Source organism: Parasteatoda tepidariorum, chromosome 1 (assembly GCF_982258835.1).
Source record: "Parasteatoda tepidariorum strain Cologne lab strain chromosome 1, Ptep-v5.0, whole genome shotgun sequence".
Lineage (NCBI taxonomy): Eukaryota > Metazoa > Arthropoda > Arachnida > Araneae > Theridiidae > Parasteatoda > Parasteatoda tepidariorum.
This window is the reverse complement of record NC_141755.1, coordinates 7,703,399-7,722,552: the sequence shown is the minus strand read 5'-3', so window position 1 is coordinate 7,722,552 and position 19,154 is coordinate 7,703,399. Positions and strand designations below refer to the sequence as shown.

The 19,154-nt window shown below is 29.0% G+C and overlaps 1 protein-coding gene across 2 annotated transcripts in view; it reads right to left on the bottom strand.

Annotated features, from left to right (window-relative positions):
• Nucleotides 1-2,485: 2,485 nt before the first annotated feature.
• The window catches only part of mGluR (metabotropic Glutamate Receptor), a 156,875-nt gene continuing 140,206 nt past the window's right edge, over nt 2,486-19,154 (bottom strand). For both annotated transcript variants that reach the window (XM_016072440.4, XM_016072442.4), the window contains exons 5-6: nt 13,360-13,558; nt 2,486-2,822 (exon numbers count right to left, since the gene is read on the bottom strand). In XM_016072440.4, coding sequence (XP_015927926.1) covers nt 2,728-2,822; nt 13,360-13,558 — 294 coding nt within the window. In that variant the 3' untranslated portion in view covers nt 2,486-2,727. The remainder of the gene's footprint in view (nt 2,823-13,359; nt 13,559-19,154) is intronic.

Genomic DNA, 19,154 nt, shown 5'->3' with positions numbered 1-19,154 from the left:
AATATTGAATAAATTTAAATAAATATAAGCTGTAATATTATATAAAAATGTAAAAGAGAAAAAAATTATAGAATTGTGTAAATATTCCTTTCTTTCGAAAATTTCAAATAAATGCAGTTTATCAACAAGTGAATAAAGTTTCTGATTTAAATTTAGGGTATTTATAAATTTGTTGCAATATCAGTGTAAAATATCAGTGAACTATAACTTCGTTTTTAAAATTTAATGCTACCAAACAGATAAATTAGATTGAAATTTATGAATTGCTGGGATTACTACAATAAATATAAATTATTACCTTAAATTTTAGTTTCAATTCATCTTAATTAGATTGAAATAAGTAAAGATCGGATTGAAGAAAAATGTTTCGAGCTGTATAATATTAATTGTTTCAAAAGTAATTAAGTAGGTACTTTGAATAAAAGAAATTTCTAAATTCGTACGTTCAATCGTTTGTTATAAAATATATGTAGAGCTTCATTAAAAAGTAGTAAAAGTAATTATTCTAAAATTCAGAATTTGATCTTAGTAAAATGAATTATTGTAAGCATAATTTATTAAATGGAGATTTTGTTTCAACCAATCGTAATTAGATTTAAATGAGATAAAGTTGGGTTTAAGAAGAAAAGTCTAAAAGTTGTTGAATATTTTTTTTTTGCATTAAAAAACTAATCGTTTCTAAAGTTCAAACATTTTTTCGTTTAAATGTAACTCAAATTATTAGTTTGTTACAAAATATTTAATCCCTCATTAAGTTTAATGGTTACAATGGTTAGAAGGAGATATTTGGATATGTATTCTGCTCCGAATTTTTTCAAATATAATGTGATAATTAATAAAGGAAATTATGCATTTAATTTTAATAACAAATTATTTTTAATTTTAAAAAAATATCTAAATAAACATATTATTGAATATTCTTAATTTAAATAGCGTTTAATTTTGTTTTTCGTGAAAATACGTTTAAATGTAATTCAAATTAAAGGTTTGTTTTAAAATATTTAATGCTTCATTAAATTAAATAGTTAGATTCAGTAGTTTCAATAATTATAAAAACGATGCGTGTAAGCTGCTCTTATGTTTTTTAAAACTAATGTGTCATGTGTAAAACTTTGCAGTTAATTTCAATAACAAAATACTTTTAATTTTAAAGCTGAATAAATAAACTTACTGAGATTTTTAAAATGAATCTTTATAAAATTTTTATAACACAACGTGGTTATAACTGTTGCGACAGGTTAACTTTACAGTTATTTTACTTATTTATAATTACAATAAATAACTATAGATAACTTCAATATTACAGATTTGAATTTTATGTGTCCTATTATAGAACGTTTTTGAACTTAGTAGCTTTTAATTTTGATTTTTTCTCTCGATGAAATACGTTTAAATGTAATTTACATTTTAGGTTTTTTACAAAATGTTTAATTTTTCAGTAAATATAATGGTTACATTGAGTAGTAATATTAATTTTGAAAGCGATATTTGGATATGCAATCTGCTTCGAATTTTTTAAAACTATTCTAGTAATTAATTAAGAAAACTATGCACTTCATTTCAATTACAAGTTGTTTTTAATTTTAAATCTATCTAAATAAACGTACCGAAATTTTTAAAATCGATAAAAATTAAATTTTTCTAACATACTGAGGTTTTAATTGTGTATATAACTTCAAAATAATAGATTTGCATTTAATGCGTGACATACCGAACATTTTAAAATCATTCAGTTTCGTGTCGTGAGAAAGTAGATTACAAAATGTTTTTCCTCGCAAAACACATTTTTGTGCACATATCAATACTTTGATTTACATTGCGCGATAAATAACACACCTGCTCCAATCTATACATGCAGCATACCAAGTGATTTGCTATATCCTACTTTCAGACTTTATAATTAACGATGGCAATAACACATATGCCTAAAGACATTCACCTAGAACAATTGGGCTTGAGTGTCGGAAAAAGCTAACAGACGCCATCTTGTGGAATAATCCTAGCAAGTGGCTCTAACTTTCCCCTATTGATACGGAACACAGAACTTTGTTTATGTATACGGTACTCGTATTGATCGAACTTGGAAACTAATCTACATGTTTTCAATAACAATATTAACACAAAATACAGCGTTGACTGTCCTTGATTATAGGGAAGCCCAAGAATTAATGGAATTAAGTGTGAGACGACACTCTCTACAAACTCTTGCAGTTGATTCCTATTTAACTTTGATCGTTCGCATTGTCAAAATCAGTTTGTAGACCATGATAGTGTATTGGCAGTCGTAAAACAATTTTAATGATATGATTAGTATTGCCTTTTTCAAAAGCTGTGCTCTCAAAGTACCAGAGAAAAAAAATACTTTAAAATAGTCAGTTCCTCTTCGCAACTTCCTTATTTACAATCCTTACAATTTGAAAAACGTTCCAGTGAAATGACACAGTTTGCCCACATTTTGTGCAAAAAGTGTGAAAAGTTTTGTCTGTTTTTGGTTGCTGTCATCATGTTTGTAACAGCTTTCATCATTTACTTAGTTTGAAGCTGTTTTTTTTAATAGTGATTGCTTCGTAATTATGTTGTCTTCTGGTTAATATAAGTGCGATAATTAACTAGTTCAGGGATCTGTCATTGAGGGATCTGAGTTAAGGGTTCTTGAGTCATTGAGTGAAAAAGGAAATTAAAACTGTAAAGGAAAGGGAGACGTGCAGCACTTATGAAGCATGATCATCACAGTGAGGCTAAACTGTCTTTATCAGTTTCCGTAGTTTGTTCTCTCGATGGCGTCATGTGCACACTTAATTTAACTTGCTCCACAGTTGTTCCTAAAATGAGCGAAAGAATATGACAGTTATTAATTATTCAAAATTTATTTAATTAGGTAAACAACAGATTTAGGCAAGTAGTATTATTAAAACTCTATAACCTAAAGATTAATATCCCTACACAGTAAAAAATTTCGGATCAAAAGCACCGGCACTTTACGTGTATTATCGATAAAATTCATTTTTATCATAAAATATTATATTATAATTTTTATAGTAATATTTATTTAATTACAGTGATTCGGTGATTTGGGGGTATTTATTACTGTAAAAATAACTGTATATCTTATTTTTTGCTCTGTTCCGGTAAAAAATGGATCTTACGCCAAAAGTAACGGTACCCTGTGTGCTGGTACTTTTTGTCGTGTTTTGATCCGGAATTTTTTACAGTGTACTATTCAAGTCAGTATTATTCAAATCAGTATTTTGCTTCACGAATTAAATGGGTTATCAAGTGTATTGTCATAAAACAATACAATTCATTTAAGTCGAATTAGTGATTTGAATGAGGAATAGATTCAAGTAATTAATCAATCATCAAAGTAAGTTGAATGTAATCAATCAGTTTTCTTAGATTATTTATAAGAGTAATTTGAGTAAAGTTTAAAAATGGAAGGAATAAAATGAACCGATTTACATTTTAATCAATGATTTGAAGATGTTTTATGATATATACATCAAATCAGTATTTCTAATTAAGCAATGGGAATTGCGATTTGCATAAAATACATGCACTCAAATAAATAAATTCAAGTCAACGGATTTAAAAAAATAATAAACAAGAGTATTTTAATAATCTTTTAAATGTTTTTAAACAATGCGTGACAATGTTATTAAAATTTTATGAGTTTATTATGTATTTTGGAAAATTTTAAGGAGTCATATTATAATAGAATCGCATATTGAAATTTTAAAAATTGTTTGAGTTAGACCTGATAATTTTTTAAAATTATTTCTTTTGATTTTTATAAATACATGTTCGATGCATGTTTAAAAATTAACTGAAAGATAAATTGCATTTCGCAGAAAATGTAATCACTGACTTGTTAGCCTTTGCGTAAGCTGAAGTTGTCTCAGTTTCCTCTGGCAATCAAATGTTACGAAGTTTTTATTCTTTACTTTTTCGTTAGTGATTTATCAGATCCTAATAAAGTTTTTTTCGTTTTCTATGTTTAAATAGCTACATCTATAGGGCAAATTTCTTCAAGTTCAGTTTTAAATGATTAAATTATTTTTTTTTAACCGGGGAATATGGAGCACCTCTTACATTTATTTTCAATTATACACATTGTGGTTAACATTTAAAAAAAATATATTCTGACAACTTTATTCGTTTAAAATTGTCTATGCTATTGTTAATTATCGATTGTGAGAATGGAAGTATTTGTCGGTTTTTGTTCTTAATGGTAAGGAGTGTGTGTATTTCCAGAAATTATTTCCATTTCCGGGAAAAGATTCGTTTGTATTTATTTATATTTTTTCAAACTTTACATCATAATTTTTCAATCTATTTTTTCAATACAATTGTTTGTTTCTGATGGCTAAAAGACTTTCGGTGCTTTTTGATGTATACATTGAGGTGATGGCTTTTGGGTGCACTAAGCGTCGAAGTATAAATTTATTTCTTGAAATTAAGATGTTTAAACTCCCTAAAGATCCACCACGCCAAATTCAATGGAGTAATGCATTAATGAGGAAAGATTGGACTCCAACAGATCACAGTGTAATATGCTGTAAACACTTTAATACATATAAAATGTATTATCTATTCCATTATTATTAGTTCCAAACGGAGTTCCAAGTGAGACATTAATGACAAAGAAATGCAAAGAACTTTATAAAACTTTCCTATTTCTAAATCGTATGACTTATTTTTATGTTCGCTGAGATACCAGCAGTATTAACATCTTTTTCCATAGTTATGTCTAATTAATTTTCAAAGTTATGTCTAATTAATTCCTCCGACAACAGTCAAGCTTTGCTATGACGTCAGAGGAGGACAGCAAGACTTCCGGTAACATTTCTTTGTTTTTTAGGATAGATGTTGAATAAGTAAAGTTATCGCTGAAAATCAATAACAAAAACTTGCTCTTCAGCCTAACCATTTTTAATATATATATTTAGTTAGGAGAAGCCAATGGTGTTCCGACTTAGTCATATTTTCATTATTAACAATATCATTTACCAGGGAATGAAGATAAAGCAAATCATTCCTAACAAAGTTGATTCCAGGCCAAATCACGCTGGACGCCGCCCAAATAGTAAAAATAACTGCCTTGTTTAGTAGCAAAAGATAGCTCGTATTTTTCATGCATAATAGAATAGAAAAGATAAAATATTAGGCAACAATGACTAGTTTTTGTAAAGGATACTTTCAGCGCAATAGCTTATGACGGGGAGTTTACTCTGGATGTTATTTTTAAATGTAAAAACGGAGAAAAAGGAATTAAACAATAAGAAAAATTTCGTGCTTATTTTAGTGAAGAAATCGTTCACAAAACAAGTTTTTTTAAACGATGTTAATTTTAATATTTAAATATTTCATGGCAGTAATAGTTCAATAATGACGAGAGAATTATTTTGAATTATAAAAATAACTTTTTAGAAAGTGAAGTTTTATTAAACAATTAATGATTCAAGAATGTTATAATCAGTAAATGTAAATTTTGATCACTTCTTTGATTTTTAATGTAAATAAATTTAAAAATAAAGACTTAAAATAAAGAAGTCACAGTTATTTCTTCTACATTTATAGAGTAAATCATTAAAAACAATTTTTTCCGATTTTCTAACCATATTCGGTATGATAAACAACATAATCCTGAAAACAAGAAGATAGTCGTAATTTTAAAAGGTTTCTCTTTCTAAACATTCCGGATTTTAAAAGCCAGTATTCTTGGTTTTGACGGTAAGAAGTAAGTCGTGATGTTATATATATTAACACAAAATCATGAATCAAACCAAATTAACACAAAAATCATGATGAAAAATGTTAAAGGAAAAATCGGAGTTGTCATTTAACTTAAAAAAATAAATCTCAAACTGAAACGAAAAGAATACAAAAAAAAAATTCAGTAAATGAAAAATAAACGATGCCAAGTGGAAATGGATTACTCTAAAAGATCTTCTGTTATTTTCTGAAATTTAATGCCAGATATTGAAGATTGGAGTTGATATCTACAAGTAAAATGTAGCATGGTCTAATTTTGTGCTGCAGAATGTTTGAAACGCGACTCAAATTTCAACTCTGCGATTTAAATATTTAACAATTCATAATATTATATATCCAACAAATAAACTCAAAAATATTTTATTGCATTTTTAAAAATATACTTAAGAATGAGCAAAAAGTTCCCAAACGTATATTAAATATAAGAATAAAAAGTAGAAAAACAAAATTACTTCATTATTCAATAAAAAAAAAGAATTTTTCTATAATTGTGGAGACATTTTTAAAAAAAATAGATTGGCTTTGAAGGAAAAAAAAGGTTTGAATAGAACTATATTTTCCACTTGCAAATACATCACTATATTTTTTAAGAGCAAATATATCACTATAATTGTCCAATGCACTTGGTACCAATAATTATGCTTTTATTTGGCACACGCAAAAGTGAACTATCTGAATTTATTTACGAAAATGAAAAAAAATTTGATGAATTTAAATATCTATATAATTGACTAAACATAACTTTAATTAAGTATATTTAAGAGCAAATAATGCAGTAAAACTTTAAAAAAAAAAAGGTTGCCTTTTTTGATAGTTTATACTTTTAAGATTATTGCATCAATCCTTATATAGTTTGTCTAAATTATGTAAGAAAAAGAATTATTGGAGCTTTGACTATAAATAATTGAAATTGCTGGTACAATTTGAAATAAATGTAGGCACGGCTGCTGAAGAATATACTCAAAATGAAGATGATCGCAGAATTTCGGCTGTTACTCTAAAAACATGTGTGGTCTCACATGTGGATACATCGATAAAAAAAAGGGCAAGACTAGCACTTAAGACTGCTGAAAAGGAAGAAACATCTTATGGACCCGGTATTGATGCATTATAGTTATTTACATGAATCACAAAACTTTAAACGCAATTTATTCGAAACTATATTCTTTTACTTTCTGTATCTCTAACTAGTACAACTTCTCTAACTAGTAGTATTAACTTCAAATTTTGACACTATGTTCGCAATAAGTACAGTGTTTCGTTGCCTGCAGGGATTTTTTTAAATCGGGTTGATTGCTGGGTTAAATTTTTTTTTTAAGAATCCCACGTATAAGAAAAACTACATATAATGTAGTATATAAAGAATCAAAACGGAATTAAATTTGGATTTTTTCCCCAACTCATGAGTACAATAAGTTATGGATAATTTAAAAATAATTTATGCACATTGTATTGTGTAAGCGCTAATTGGTTTGAATATTTGTTTTTGTAACATGATAAAAGGAAGTTTAAATGTGTACAATAAGATTAAAAAAATATTAAGTTAAGTTAATCCCAATCGTTGCAAAATTTGCAGGCTTGTATTATGTACTTCTCCCTTAATGAGAATTAAGTGAAGTAGTATGATGGAAAATAAACTATATTGATGAACAAAAAATATTAATATGATTAGCTTTTCTTGTCAGGAAGTCATATTTGTTAAATTATATGCTGACGAATCCCTGAAAAAATAATAGAAATGACTGTAATATTTATTGCAAATGGCAATGGTTCGGAGAAAAGAAAATGTTAAAGTTATTACGCATTTCGCTCATATATTCACGCAGATAGCATTAAAAAAACTTGAAAGTAATATCATGCAATACACTTCGTTTTTTGTAAATGATGTAACTTTAATCATTTAAACAAGTACGAAAAGGTCGTTTTCTGAGAAATGTTATCAAATTGAGCAAATTAGAGGCAAAAAAGTCACATGTTCTCGTCGATGGTATCATCTAGAATTACCAATAAAATGTAACTCAATTGTAATGTGAGATTTAAAAGCAATCAGCAAGGAGGACATTTTTCTCGAAAGGAAAAAAAAATTAAATTGGCGTTGCTCAGAAAGACGAAAGAATGAGTTTCATTTGCTCTCTTAAAGGCAGTGTCTTTTGAATGTCCTGGAAAAGTAAGCGTAAATTGGAAACTTTTATTATGTCGCTTTGTTCTTAAAGATGGTTCAAATAATGATCGAGAGAATACAATTCTTTAAATTCTGGTAAGACAAGAGTTTGGTTGCCTTTAAGACAAAATTAAATCGACTTTCTCGTTTGCAGTGGTCATGGGAGGCAGAAGTAGAAAACAAAGGATATCCATTTCCTCATCCTAACTCTTTTGTCATTAAAGTTGTAATAGTCTCAAAGAAAAGAGATAAAATTGAAAACAAGAAAAAAAGATTAAGTAAAGTAAAAAAGAAAAAGAAAATCTGGCAAACTCCAGGGAAGCGTAACAGAGGAGAAAAATAAACTGAAATCTGTATTTGCTCATTAAAAGTGTTAGGCGTGTACCATGAAGTATTTAATGGGTACATCTGAGAGAAAATAAACACGGGCTTTTATCTCGTTTAAAACCCTGCTAAATAAACTTTTAGGCGTTTTTCCGCTATTTCCTTTCCTTCGCTTCATGGCATTTTGAATGTGGCAAAACTGGAAGGGGAAAAAATCTGGAAAAAAAAAGCATTTTTTTTCTCTTATTCGATGAATCCAGATTATTTTTTCCTCTTCCTGGAAATATTCTCGGCACCAGCACGATAATCATGCGAAATATGCCGCTTTTTTAATCATGCATATAATGAGTCCAATGAATAATTTTTTTTATGAAGCACTGATTATCGATAGCAACGGTCTGTAGGAAGTGGGAAAAACCGCGATTACAAATGAGGAGGATTTATGCTGTGTTTTTATCAATGTAGTCTTTTTAAATATGCAAGGGAAACCGCAAAAAAAAGTGCTTGTACCTTAATGAAATCAAATAAAAAGATTTTTCCTTCATATTTTTTGACGTCTCTCGCTTTTGATTCTAGAAGGAGAATATTTTTTTTAAGAAAAAAAAACTTTTGATAGTTTTTTCCGTTTATAGTTTGATAACTCTTATCTGTTTTCAAAGTTTGAAATCTTCCAATCAATTAAGTTTCTCTTTTAGATAATTTATTTCATTAAACATGTGCTAAAAGCAGATTTTCTTAATGTTAGTTTAATTTATAATACAATGAAATCACGTAACTTGTGATGAAAAAAAAACTGTAGATTCGTTAAAGGGAAAAAAGATATTTTTGAAGCATTATTATTAATATACTTTTATATATTTAAAAATTGATCCTAAGAACATTAAATGATAACAAAATCTATGGGAAAACATCGACAATGGCTTGCACAATACATTCCACACAAAAAACCATTAAAAAATAATAAAACCTTAAATTACGAACTACCCATAATTTCACAATGTTGCAAATATAGAATCAAGCTGTAAAATAAGCAACATTACCCATAGAATAACCATTACTACGTAAAAGATCCTTAGTAAAAGAATGGGTACCGTCTGTAGAATGAAGTTCGAGGTAAACAATTCGCCAAAAGTTCGAGAGTAACGGCATCATTATTGTATTGTGGTCAGTATTACGCACAGGCCGCCTTTATTCTTAAACACAAGCTGCTATCCATCGATCTCATGCTAGATGGACTTTGATGCCATAGAGGGGCCAGAAACACGGTAAATTCTGCCAGATTTCATTAGGTTTATTCACACTTATTTTCTCAATACGAGTATATTGCAGACAGAGCATGCAAGGCCTAGTGCAAAAGCAGTGCTCTCTTTTCGAAATCTAATTGAAAAAATTCACCTTGTATGATTATATTTGTGATGTTGAGTATCCGATTAGACAAAAACGTAAAGGTATTGCCAAAAATATTGAACCTGTGCAACTTGAGAGTGATTTGAAAAAAAAAAAAAATGCTTTTTGATCGAGAACGCTGTACAGAAACATAATTGCTAATTTGTTTGGACAGAAATTAGATGATTTTAAGAAGATTATGTAACCTACCACAAATCTTCAGACATTTTCCTTTTATTGTGTGAGAGAGAGAGGCATGTATACTATCGTATGATGGCCAGATATACCAATGCAAAAGGGCCTTCAAGATCAGACCATACAACTACATTGAACATTTTTTTCTTGCATTTAAGCGATGTTATTAGTTTAGACCATTAAACCACAAACATTTAATGACATTAAAGCAAACAATATCCGTGTAGTTTTTTGTCATTGAATAAATGCAGATTGATGGGAAAAAATTGCCAAAAATAGAAGACTCAAAATTGGATTTTTGAAAAAATATCCTTAGTTGATCATTTGGACGAAATCATTTTTAAACAAAAATGCCGTAAGCCAATATATAAAATAAAATAAGAAAACACATTTATTATTTTATGTTTTTTCAATCCTACAATATATATTACAAACATTAGTGTTTTGACTAAAATATTTTACTTTTTAATTTTTTTTTACGGAATCGCAAAAATTATTACTTTTTTAAAGTAATTTTTCTTGAAAAAATAATTATTGTTATTTCTAAAGGGGCCCAAACTCATCAAAGAGTTGCCATTATAGTTCGCATAGGGTCAGTGTAAAAAATGTCCATTGAACGGGAAGAGGGTTTTATTTGTCCAATATACAAGAAAGGAGACAGGCTGGACTGTAGGAGTATAGACTATAGAGGAATTACTCTCTTTAACACATCATACAAGATATTGACAAACAACCCGGCAGAACGATTTGTTACTTATACTAGCAGAATACTTAGAAAACACCAGTGTGGAATTCAAAAAGGCCGATCAGTGACTGATCAAATACACAGCGTTAGACAAATACTTGAGAAGACCAGATAATATAACATGGATACCTTTCATCTCTTTATTGATTTTGAAACTTAGCAGCTTACGATAGTATCAATTGAGAGAAATTGTATGAGGCAATATAAGAGTTGGGAATCCCTAAGAGATTGGTTAACCTCACAAAAATGACACTTAATGGAGTAAAGTTGGGATCAGAAGTATCAGATGCTTTCTGTACTGAAACAGGGTGACTCCCTGTCATGCCATTTGTTTAATATAGTACTAGAGAAGGCAATTAGAGACTTTTTAGAATACAAACGCAGAACACAATTTCTATTAAATTACTACTAACATTTGCGGATGATATCGATATCGTGGAAAGAGCTAGAGCAGCTATAGTAGGGGCTCTCTGTGAACTCGAGGCAGCAGCAAAAAATCACAGGATTGTCAGTTAACGAAGAAAAAGCTAAATTCATGGCAATAACAAACAGAATCACAAATCTACAACAGCTGAAAATTAATGAACATGCGTTTGATCAAGTTGCTCAGTTTAAATATTTAGGCAAATAGTAAATAATAATAATGACATAAAAATTGAAGTTAAAATCGAACCGAAATGGCTAACAGGATGGAGAGGCCTTTTTAAATCTAAATACATAAGTTGTGAAACAAAAATACAGTTGTACACGACACTATAGAGACCAAATAATCAAAGGTGAAGAGAAACTGATGATTTTAGAAAGAAAAATATAAAGAACAATTTTTGGTGTAGGAAGAGAAAATGGAACCTGGAGAATTCGTTACAACCATGAATTACAGTCAATATACAAAGAACCTAACATAGTAAAAATGATCAAGGTTTCTCAAATAAGGTGAACAGGACGTGCATTCCGATATTGTGATGAAAATCCTGTTAATAAAGTAACCTTCCTAACCCCAGAGGGAAAAAGAAAAAGAGGAAGGCCTCGAACAGGATGGTTAGAAGGTAGAGAAGTGGTTAAAGGACTTTATAGTTATAGTTCATTCCACCTTAAGTTGGCACTGGAGAGAAAGGCAGGTAGACCGGATTACAGCAGTTGTCATGGAAACTGGGTTACTCTTTAAGTCAGTTGGGGGATGAGGTAGCAAAAAAAGGAGAAAAAGTGGCCAGTATTGGCGTTTGAAAAAGCAAAACGGCGATTTTTTTTAAACAAAGAATCGTGCTAAAATTTTGAACAGAATACGGAAAAGAACACGATTTTTTAGAGTATTTCTAATAATTATTATTTTAAGATACTAGTTGTAAGCTGATTTCTTAATTAGTATTTGAAAGCCAGATTTTCTTATTATGATTTTTTAACTAAACGAAACTAATTTTAAACAACAGAAAAAATATATATATTTAAAAATATTCTTTTTTGCTGAAATCTAAGTAAAAAAAAAAGAAATGCATAGATGCGCAGAAATACTTTGTTTTAAATATTTATTTTTACATGCTTATTTTTTGTAGATTAATGTACATTAATTTATCCCACATTGGTGTTCTGATGAGGAAGGAAAAATCAGCATAGGCAGGAAATTATTGATCATGAAAAAGATCATACTTATGTTTTATAATATTTACTGTTAATAATATATAATCACATGTTGAATTAACTACACAGCAAATATACTCAACTGTCATCAGTTTAATAAAATTCACCTGTCTATTTGAGTGTTTTTTTTCATTCATTCTGAAGGGAAAAATTTTTTCATTAAATATTGTACATATGAGGTCAATATTTAGAAAATTAAATAATCAAATACAAAAAGAAAGCGAAATAAGAACTGCACAAGAGATAGGACATTTAAGCAAAGGCAAGGAGAATGGAAAGAGCTGGCTGACCAGTGTAAAAACATAGCCAAAGCGCCAATTCCTTGACCTTGAAAACTAATCCAGCGCCAAACTAAAACACCTCCTTCTTCTTTGTACATTCGCTTTACTGAGAAGGTATTTATAAGTTAAATACATTTAAACTTGAAAAACTTCTAATGCATGTTTCAAGATAAACTTTTCTTACTATACAACATTTATTTATTTTTGTACGCGCATTTAAACTGCAATTAATTCGAAAATAGCGAAGAACTACTTTTCAAAGGCGGAGTATTACACTTCCTACCCTTCCCTGCAGTACCAATGTAAGGTGAAACGAAGTATAACAAAAGGAGAAATATAGCATCGAATAGATCTAGAGGGGGTAAACTGGCTGAGACGGCCTTGGCTGGTAACTCCATGCCTATGTGAAAGTGCCTAAGAAGAAGAATACTTACTCTTGTGCAATCCTAACATTGCAATACCGTTCCGTTAGTGAACCGTTAATGTAACTTTGTTATAATAAAATATAGTAATGTTATCATGAAACATAGTTCTTTTTTTAAAAAAATTATTGTTATAATAAAATATAGTAATGTTATCATGAAACATAGTTCTTTTTTAAAAAAAAATATTTTGGTATAACTATTATTTACTTAGCCCTGAAATTTTTATTTTTATTTTTGCCTTATAGAAACATTGAAAATATTATTTTTGATACATCGTAATATTCAATTACATCCTTCAAGGAAATTTTACTTTATGAATTTTATTACTTTTTCACATTTATAGAGAAAATGAAACTGGTTATTGAAATAGATGAAATCAGTAACGAATAAAGCATTTAAAAATCTATTTTTATAATTGATATTTGTTCGTATTACCTTTTCCGTTTCCTTGGTTGACGGAAGTGCCACAGGTGCTACTAGTGGGAGCCCTTTTGTAAGTGGCACTATTCATGGTGAGTTTGCGTACATTCTTGTCAGGGTGGAAGATGATTATATAGACTTTTGGAGAGAATAGACAAAAAAGTGCCACGTACGCACTAAGGGACGTTGATACGCATAAAGTGGTTATTTGCACCTGCACAAAAAGAAAAATAATCATTTAGAAATTATCTAGATAGTTACTGAGCACATTGTAAAAAATTCTGGATCAAATTGCAGTAAAAATAAAAAAACCGGTACTCAGGGTGCGTTACTTTGTACCGTAAAATCCATTTTACCGGAACATGTTATGGAACAAAAATATGGTAAAATATTTTACGGTAAAAATGGATTTTACGATAAAAATGAATTTTACTGTAAAAATGAATTTTATGGTAAAAATAGATTTTACGGATGCACTTAATTTGTCAGTACTGAACACAATAATTTGATACAATATGATTTGATTTCGCAGTGTATATTAATGGGAAATTATTTATAGTGTTCTATAATAGTTTCTTTTTATACACTGTTAGAAATTTCTCTGTTAAATAACAATATATTTAATTGTTATCTTACCATATTGAAACAAAACAGATAAATGATCAGACATAAAATAGTATTCAAACTCTTAACTTTGAGACAAACCGTTTATTATCTGCTTTCATCTAATACAGTTAAACAACCAAACTTTTATCGCAACAGCTAGGTCCACATACTAAAGCCACTTAGTTCCTTGCGGATAGGTGCATATTATAGCCCAGAGAGCAATTCTGTCATTCTCATGACCAACAGGAAAGGGGCTCAAGCCCTGGCGTTGACACTACGATATTTCCACATTTCCCTTTAACACGTGAAGAGTTTCTAGTATCCTGTACTCCCCATTTTGTGACCATGGGCTATTGGAATACGATACTCTCATTTACGCTTAGTTATTAATACCATAAAGCTGCTTAAATTTCTTCAATGTTCAGTTAAATTTTTTTTACGGTTTTGAAACGAGGTTAGTTGTAAATAGCTAAAAAGCCGTATAGTTTTGTATTCATGCTTTTTTAATCTTGCTAATTGTAAATGATTTCAAAACCGTAAAGATAAAAATGTTCTTTAGCTTAAACTTTACAGTTAATTGGATGGACAAACTGCTGCCAATACCATAATTTTGAAATGAAAATTTGAATGAGCAGTGCATATTTGAATTGAAATGAACAGTGCACACATTGACTTTTTTGTCAAATAAATTATAAATTTAAATAATAATTTAATAAAATTAATATTTTAATAAAATTAATAATTTAATAAATTAATAAGTTAATAAATTGTTTCAATAATTTGATCACAACTTTCTATCATTAAGAAAATGTATTCAAATATTTAATCCATGAATTCAATTACTGAATCAAAGAATTTGATTATTGAATCAGGAAGCTAAATTGTTTTATCTATGAATTTTGCCATTGGGTTCCTTAAATTATTAAAAACAAGAAATTCCGAGTATGTGTATTGAATCTCATTCAGATGTACTATCCTGAATGTTAAGTTTATTAAGTCTGTTATTTCCAAATACAAAAGTTTAATAAGTATTGTTTTTGTATATCTAGTATGAAATTTGTTAAATTTTTTTAGAAAATATTTACAGTTTAGGAAATATTGCAGTTAAATTATTTTGCTCTCTAGTTCCTTTTTATTACTGAATTTCATTCTACAACAAAAGAAAAAAAATGATCACGAAAACACGTCTTTTTTTGAAGCGTTTAATTTCATTTCGATAAATTAATTCCTTCAATTGAAATAATATTTAATTTTAATTTATTTGTAAACTGTAAAAATTGTGCTGCAATATCTCTCCGAATTCGATGCCGAACAACCCTAGAAGTTGTCTGAAGGCAGGCCCGGATTGGCCAGTAGGCAGACCGGGCAAATGCCCGGTGGGCCGGTCTGGCCTGAGGGCCGGTTGAACCGAACCAGCAGCGTAAATTTTTTTTTTATACATTGCATGAATTTCAAATAATATTGCGCAAATAATAATAATATTAAATAACATATATATGATATATGTATTAATAATAGTGTTTTAATATACAGGGTGATTCAGATCATGCGTGCCACCCATTTTTTTCGAGAATGGAGCAAATAATCGATTTGAAATAAAAAATCTAATAACTAAATCGATCCCAAGGAATTCAATAGTGATATTGTTAATTCCCAGAAGTAGCCGGAAGTACCGGAATTTGAACACAGTTTTGATTATTTAAATGGAAACCTATATCTTATTTGGCATCATAGGAGAGGGTTTTCGAAAAAAAAGTAACTTCTACTAGAAATTTTTTTATATCTCTTACTGTTCTCAAGTTAATAGATACGAAAAAATTCTGATTATTTACTTCAATTTAACATTTTTATCAAAAATAATTCACTAATATTATAATAATCGCTTCAATTTTATAAAACATGGAAAGAAAAGCACAAATGTGTTTTAATGAAGGTAAAAGACATTATGACGAAAAAAATTTTTTTTTAGTGTATGTGTCAAAATCTATTTAATATGTATTTTTTCTTATCTATTATCTTGAAAATAGTAGGATATATTAAAAAAAAATTTAAGTGAAGGTTATTTCTTTTCAAAAACTCTCTCCAATGATGCCAAATAAGATGTAGGTTTCTATTGAGAAAATATATGAAATATCGCGTATATGAAAGACTTCTTGCTGTTGTAGAGAGTAAATCTTCAACCGGACAGAATGTGTTTTCTTTAGTGCATTCAGTTTTAAAGTCTTGTAATATAGATATAACAAAGTGCATCGGTAATTCAACTGACTGAGCTGCAAATATGCAAGGTGAATATAAAGGATTTTCTTCATGGCTTTCCAAAGAGTCCCCTGATCAAATTCATGTTTGATGCTATGCACATGTCTTATTTAGTATTATGAGATACCACGAAGACACTAATTGAAAGTATATCGTTTTTCAGCCTACTAAATAGCGTCGCAGTATTTTTCCGTGAATCATACCAACTCATGAACATCTGGGAACAAAGTAACGAGTTCAGAAATAAGAAAAGGCTCGCAACTATTGAAGAAACACGTTGGGGGTCCAACGATTCTGCATTAAAGGAAAATTTTGGTTAATTTTCAAACTGAAATTCAACTATTAACTATATGTCACATTGATTACAAGTTTAGAAACTATGCAGCAAAATTCAAATTTTAAGTCAGATATCCGTGCAAAGGCAAAAATATTTTTAGAATCATTTTTCAAATATGAAACAGTATTCACCGCCAAAATATTCTCAAGAATATTTGAATTAACTACACCGCTCTCCCAATATTTGCAAACCTCTGGTTTAGACATCTTAAAAGCTTTTGGTATGGTATCACAAACGTGTTCAGAATTTTAAAAAAAATAGCGAGAGATTTTGAAGGTGTACAAAAACTTACAGATGATTTCATTATTCGCGCAAATAAGGAACTTGAAGAAACTGAAATTCAAACAAAGTTTCCATAAAAAAGATTGAAGAAAAGAAAATTGATGCCGGGTGAGACAGCGGCGAATGAAACAGTTTTTGATGATGAAACCACTGCTTTCAAGATATACGTCCGTAACATTATTTTCAGCACAGTTGTAGCGTCAATGGAACGCCGATTTCCGGCAAATGGAAAATTGCACGCCGATTTTTTCTATCTAGATCCGAAACGTTTCCCTGAAAAACGTCTTAACAAGCTTCAATCTGGCGAACTAAATGAGTTAAGCAAACTCTTGCTAAAATTTGGCGAAACAGCTATAGGTGAAAATTTGTGGATTGAACTAAGAAATTTAGTTTTACATTGGGAAAAACTGAAAAATTCAGACTTAAAAGATTATAAAATAATCACAGAAGATAATTCAAATGAAGATAATAACGACTTTACTTTGGAAACAGACGAAGAAGTAAGTCTAAAATGTGAGACACGCAGTGCGTGCAAAAATTGTGTTATTTGTTGCTACAAGATGTTACAGAGATTCAATTTACTGACCAATAATTCTTATAATTTAATTAGTCTAGCATTAAAATTTTTACTAACATTATCAAAAAGTCAAGTGGCTTGTGAAAGATCATTCTCCACATAAAAAGTAGTTAAAAATCGAATGAGGAGTACTTCATCTTCGGGTAATAGAATGCTCAATGGCAATAGAAAAAGATCGATTAATGAAATTAGATAGCTACGACATAATCGATAAAGTGGCAGAAAATAGTGAGCCTCTTCAAAAGTTAAATTAAATTTTAATTTAAGGACTTTTGAAGAAGCATTAAATATATTTTAAATTTTTTTTTTACATAAATCATTCATGTATGTATAGTATAATAAATATTTTTATTTACTCCTCATCTTTCACCTTTGTGATTTTATCAACCTATGTTTCCTCATAAGAACCATGTATTTTAAACTGAAATATATTCTATAATAAGCAATTTTTATCTACTTTCTTACTTCGATAAATTAACTTACGTTCATGAGAATTTATAAGTAAAAAATGCCTAAAAATTATACATTAGGAGCTGCGTACGCTTCGCGCACACGGTGTTTATTTGAAGTAGAGGGCCGATATCTCTAAAATGCCCGGACCGATTTTAAATCCCAGTCCGGGCCTGTCTGAAGGAACACTTCTTTCCAAGTTAACACTAGATCGAGCGTTCATATATAATTTAAAGTGTGTATGAAAGCTCTAAACACCGAAAATGAAAATTTTTAATATCGAGATCTCTAGTCTTTACACCACATTATAAACTCAGAGTTTGGTGTGCCTTGATTTCGTATGTAATCGTTTACAAACTATGGCGAGTTGGAAAGTGTTAGTGGTCTTCAATATTGCTTTCATCTGCACAAAGTACCCCGTTAAAAATATTTATGTCTTTAATTGTGTAATAAACAACTAAGAACATCTATTGTAAAAAAATGAAGTATAGAAAAAATTATCATTGGCCCCCATTAGTTTCTCTAGCATTTGAATTATTTGCTAAAAGTGATTTAAAATAATTTTAAAGCAGAATTCGAACGAGCAGAAATGTTCAAACTATTACATGAAGTTAATTTCTCATATGCATACACTGCAATACAATAACGGAAGAGACACTTTCAGTTTTCGACATTTTTTAAAATTTCTGAGGAAATAATTAAAGGTTTATTTTGTAGTTTTAGAGGTGTTTAGTTCAGGCAATTTTTCATTCTTAGCATAAAGTTTAAAGCTCTCAAAGGTTTAAGAGACGAACAATAAATTACAAAAGAAAACAAGTATTTTTGAACATTTAAGTAATCTGTGTTTTTTGATGAACTATTATATAAAGTATTTTTAGTGTAAATTTTACCAAACATAGATTTAAATTCTTAAATTTATTTGGATAATTTTAGCATTCATCTCTTAATTCGTTGTTTAAAGGAGAAACTTACTTTCAAAAGCCCTTTTTATTGCTTAGGTAAAATGTTTTGTCTTTTTAATTATGAATGATAAACATTAATTTATCAAAATATTACACATATAATCATAAATTATGCCTGAATTGTGAACAGAGTTTGAAAAATATGAAATAATATGATTTTGAAAAAAAATTAATATTATTGTTGCATAAAAATGTGCAGCGAAATATTATGAAAGATATAAAGAATCATAGAATGGACAAAATTTTCAGTTTTTAATGATTTGCTTAAAATTTTTTTAACTGATTTTTTCGGATGTTTCTATTTATAAATTATACAGAAAAGTGCAATGCAATTCAAAAT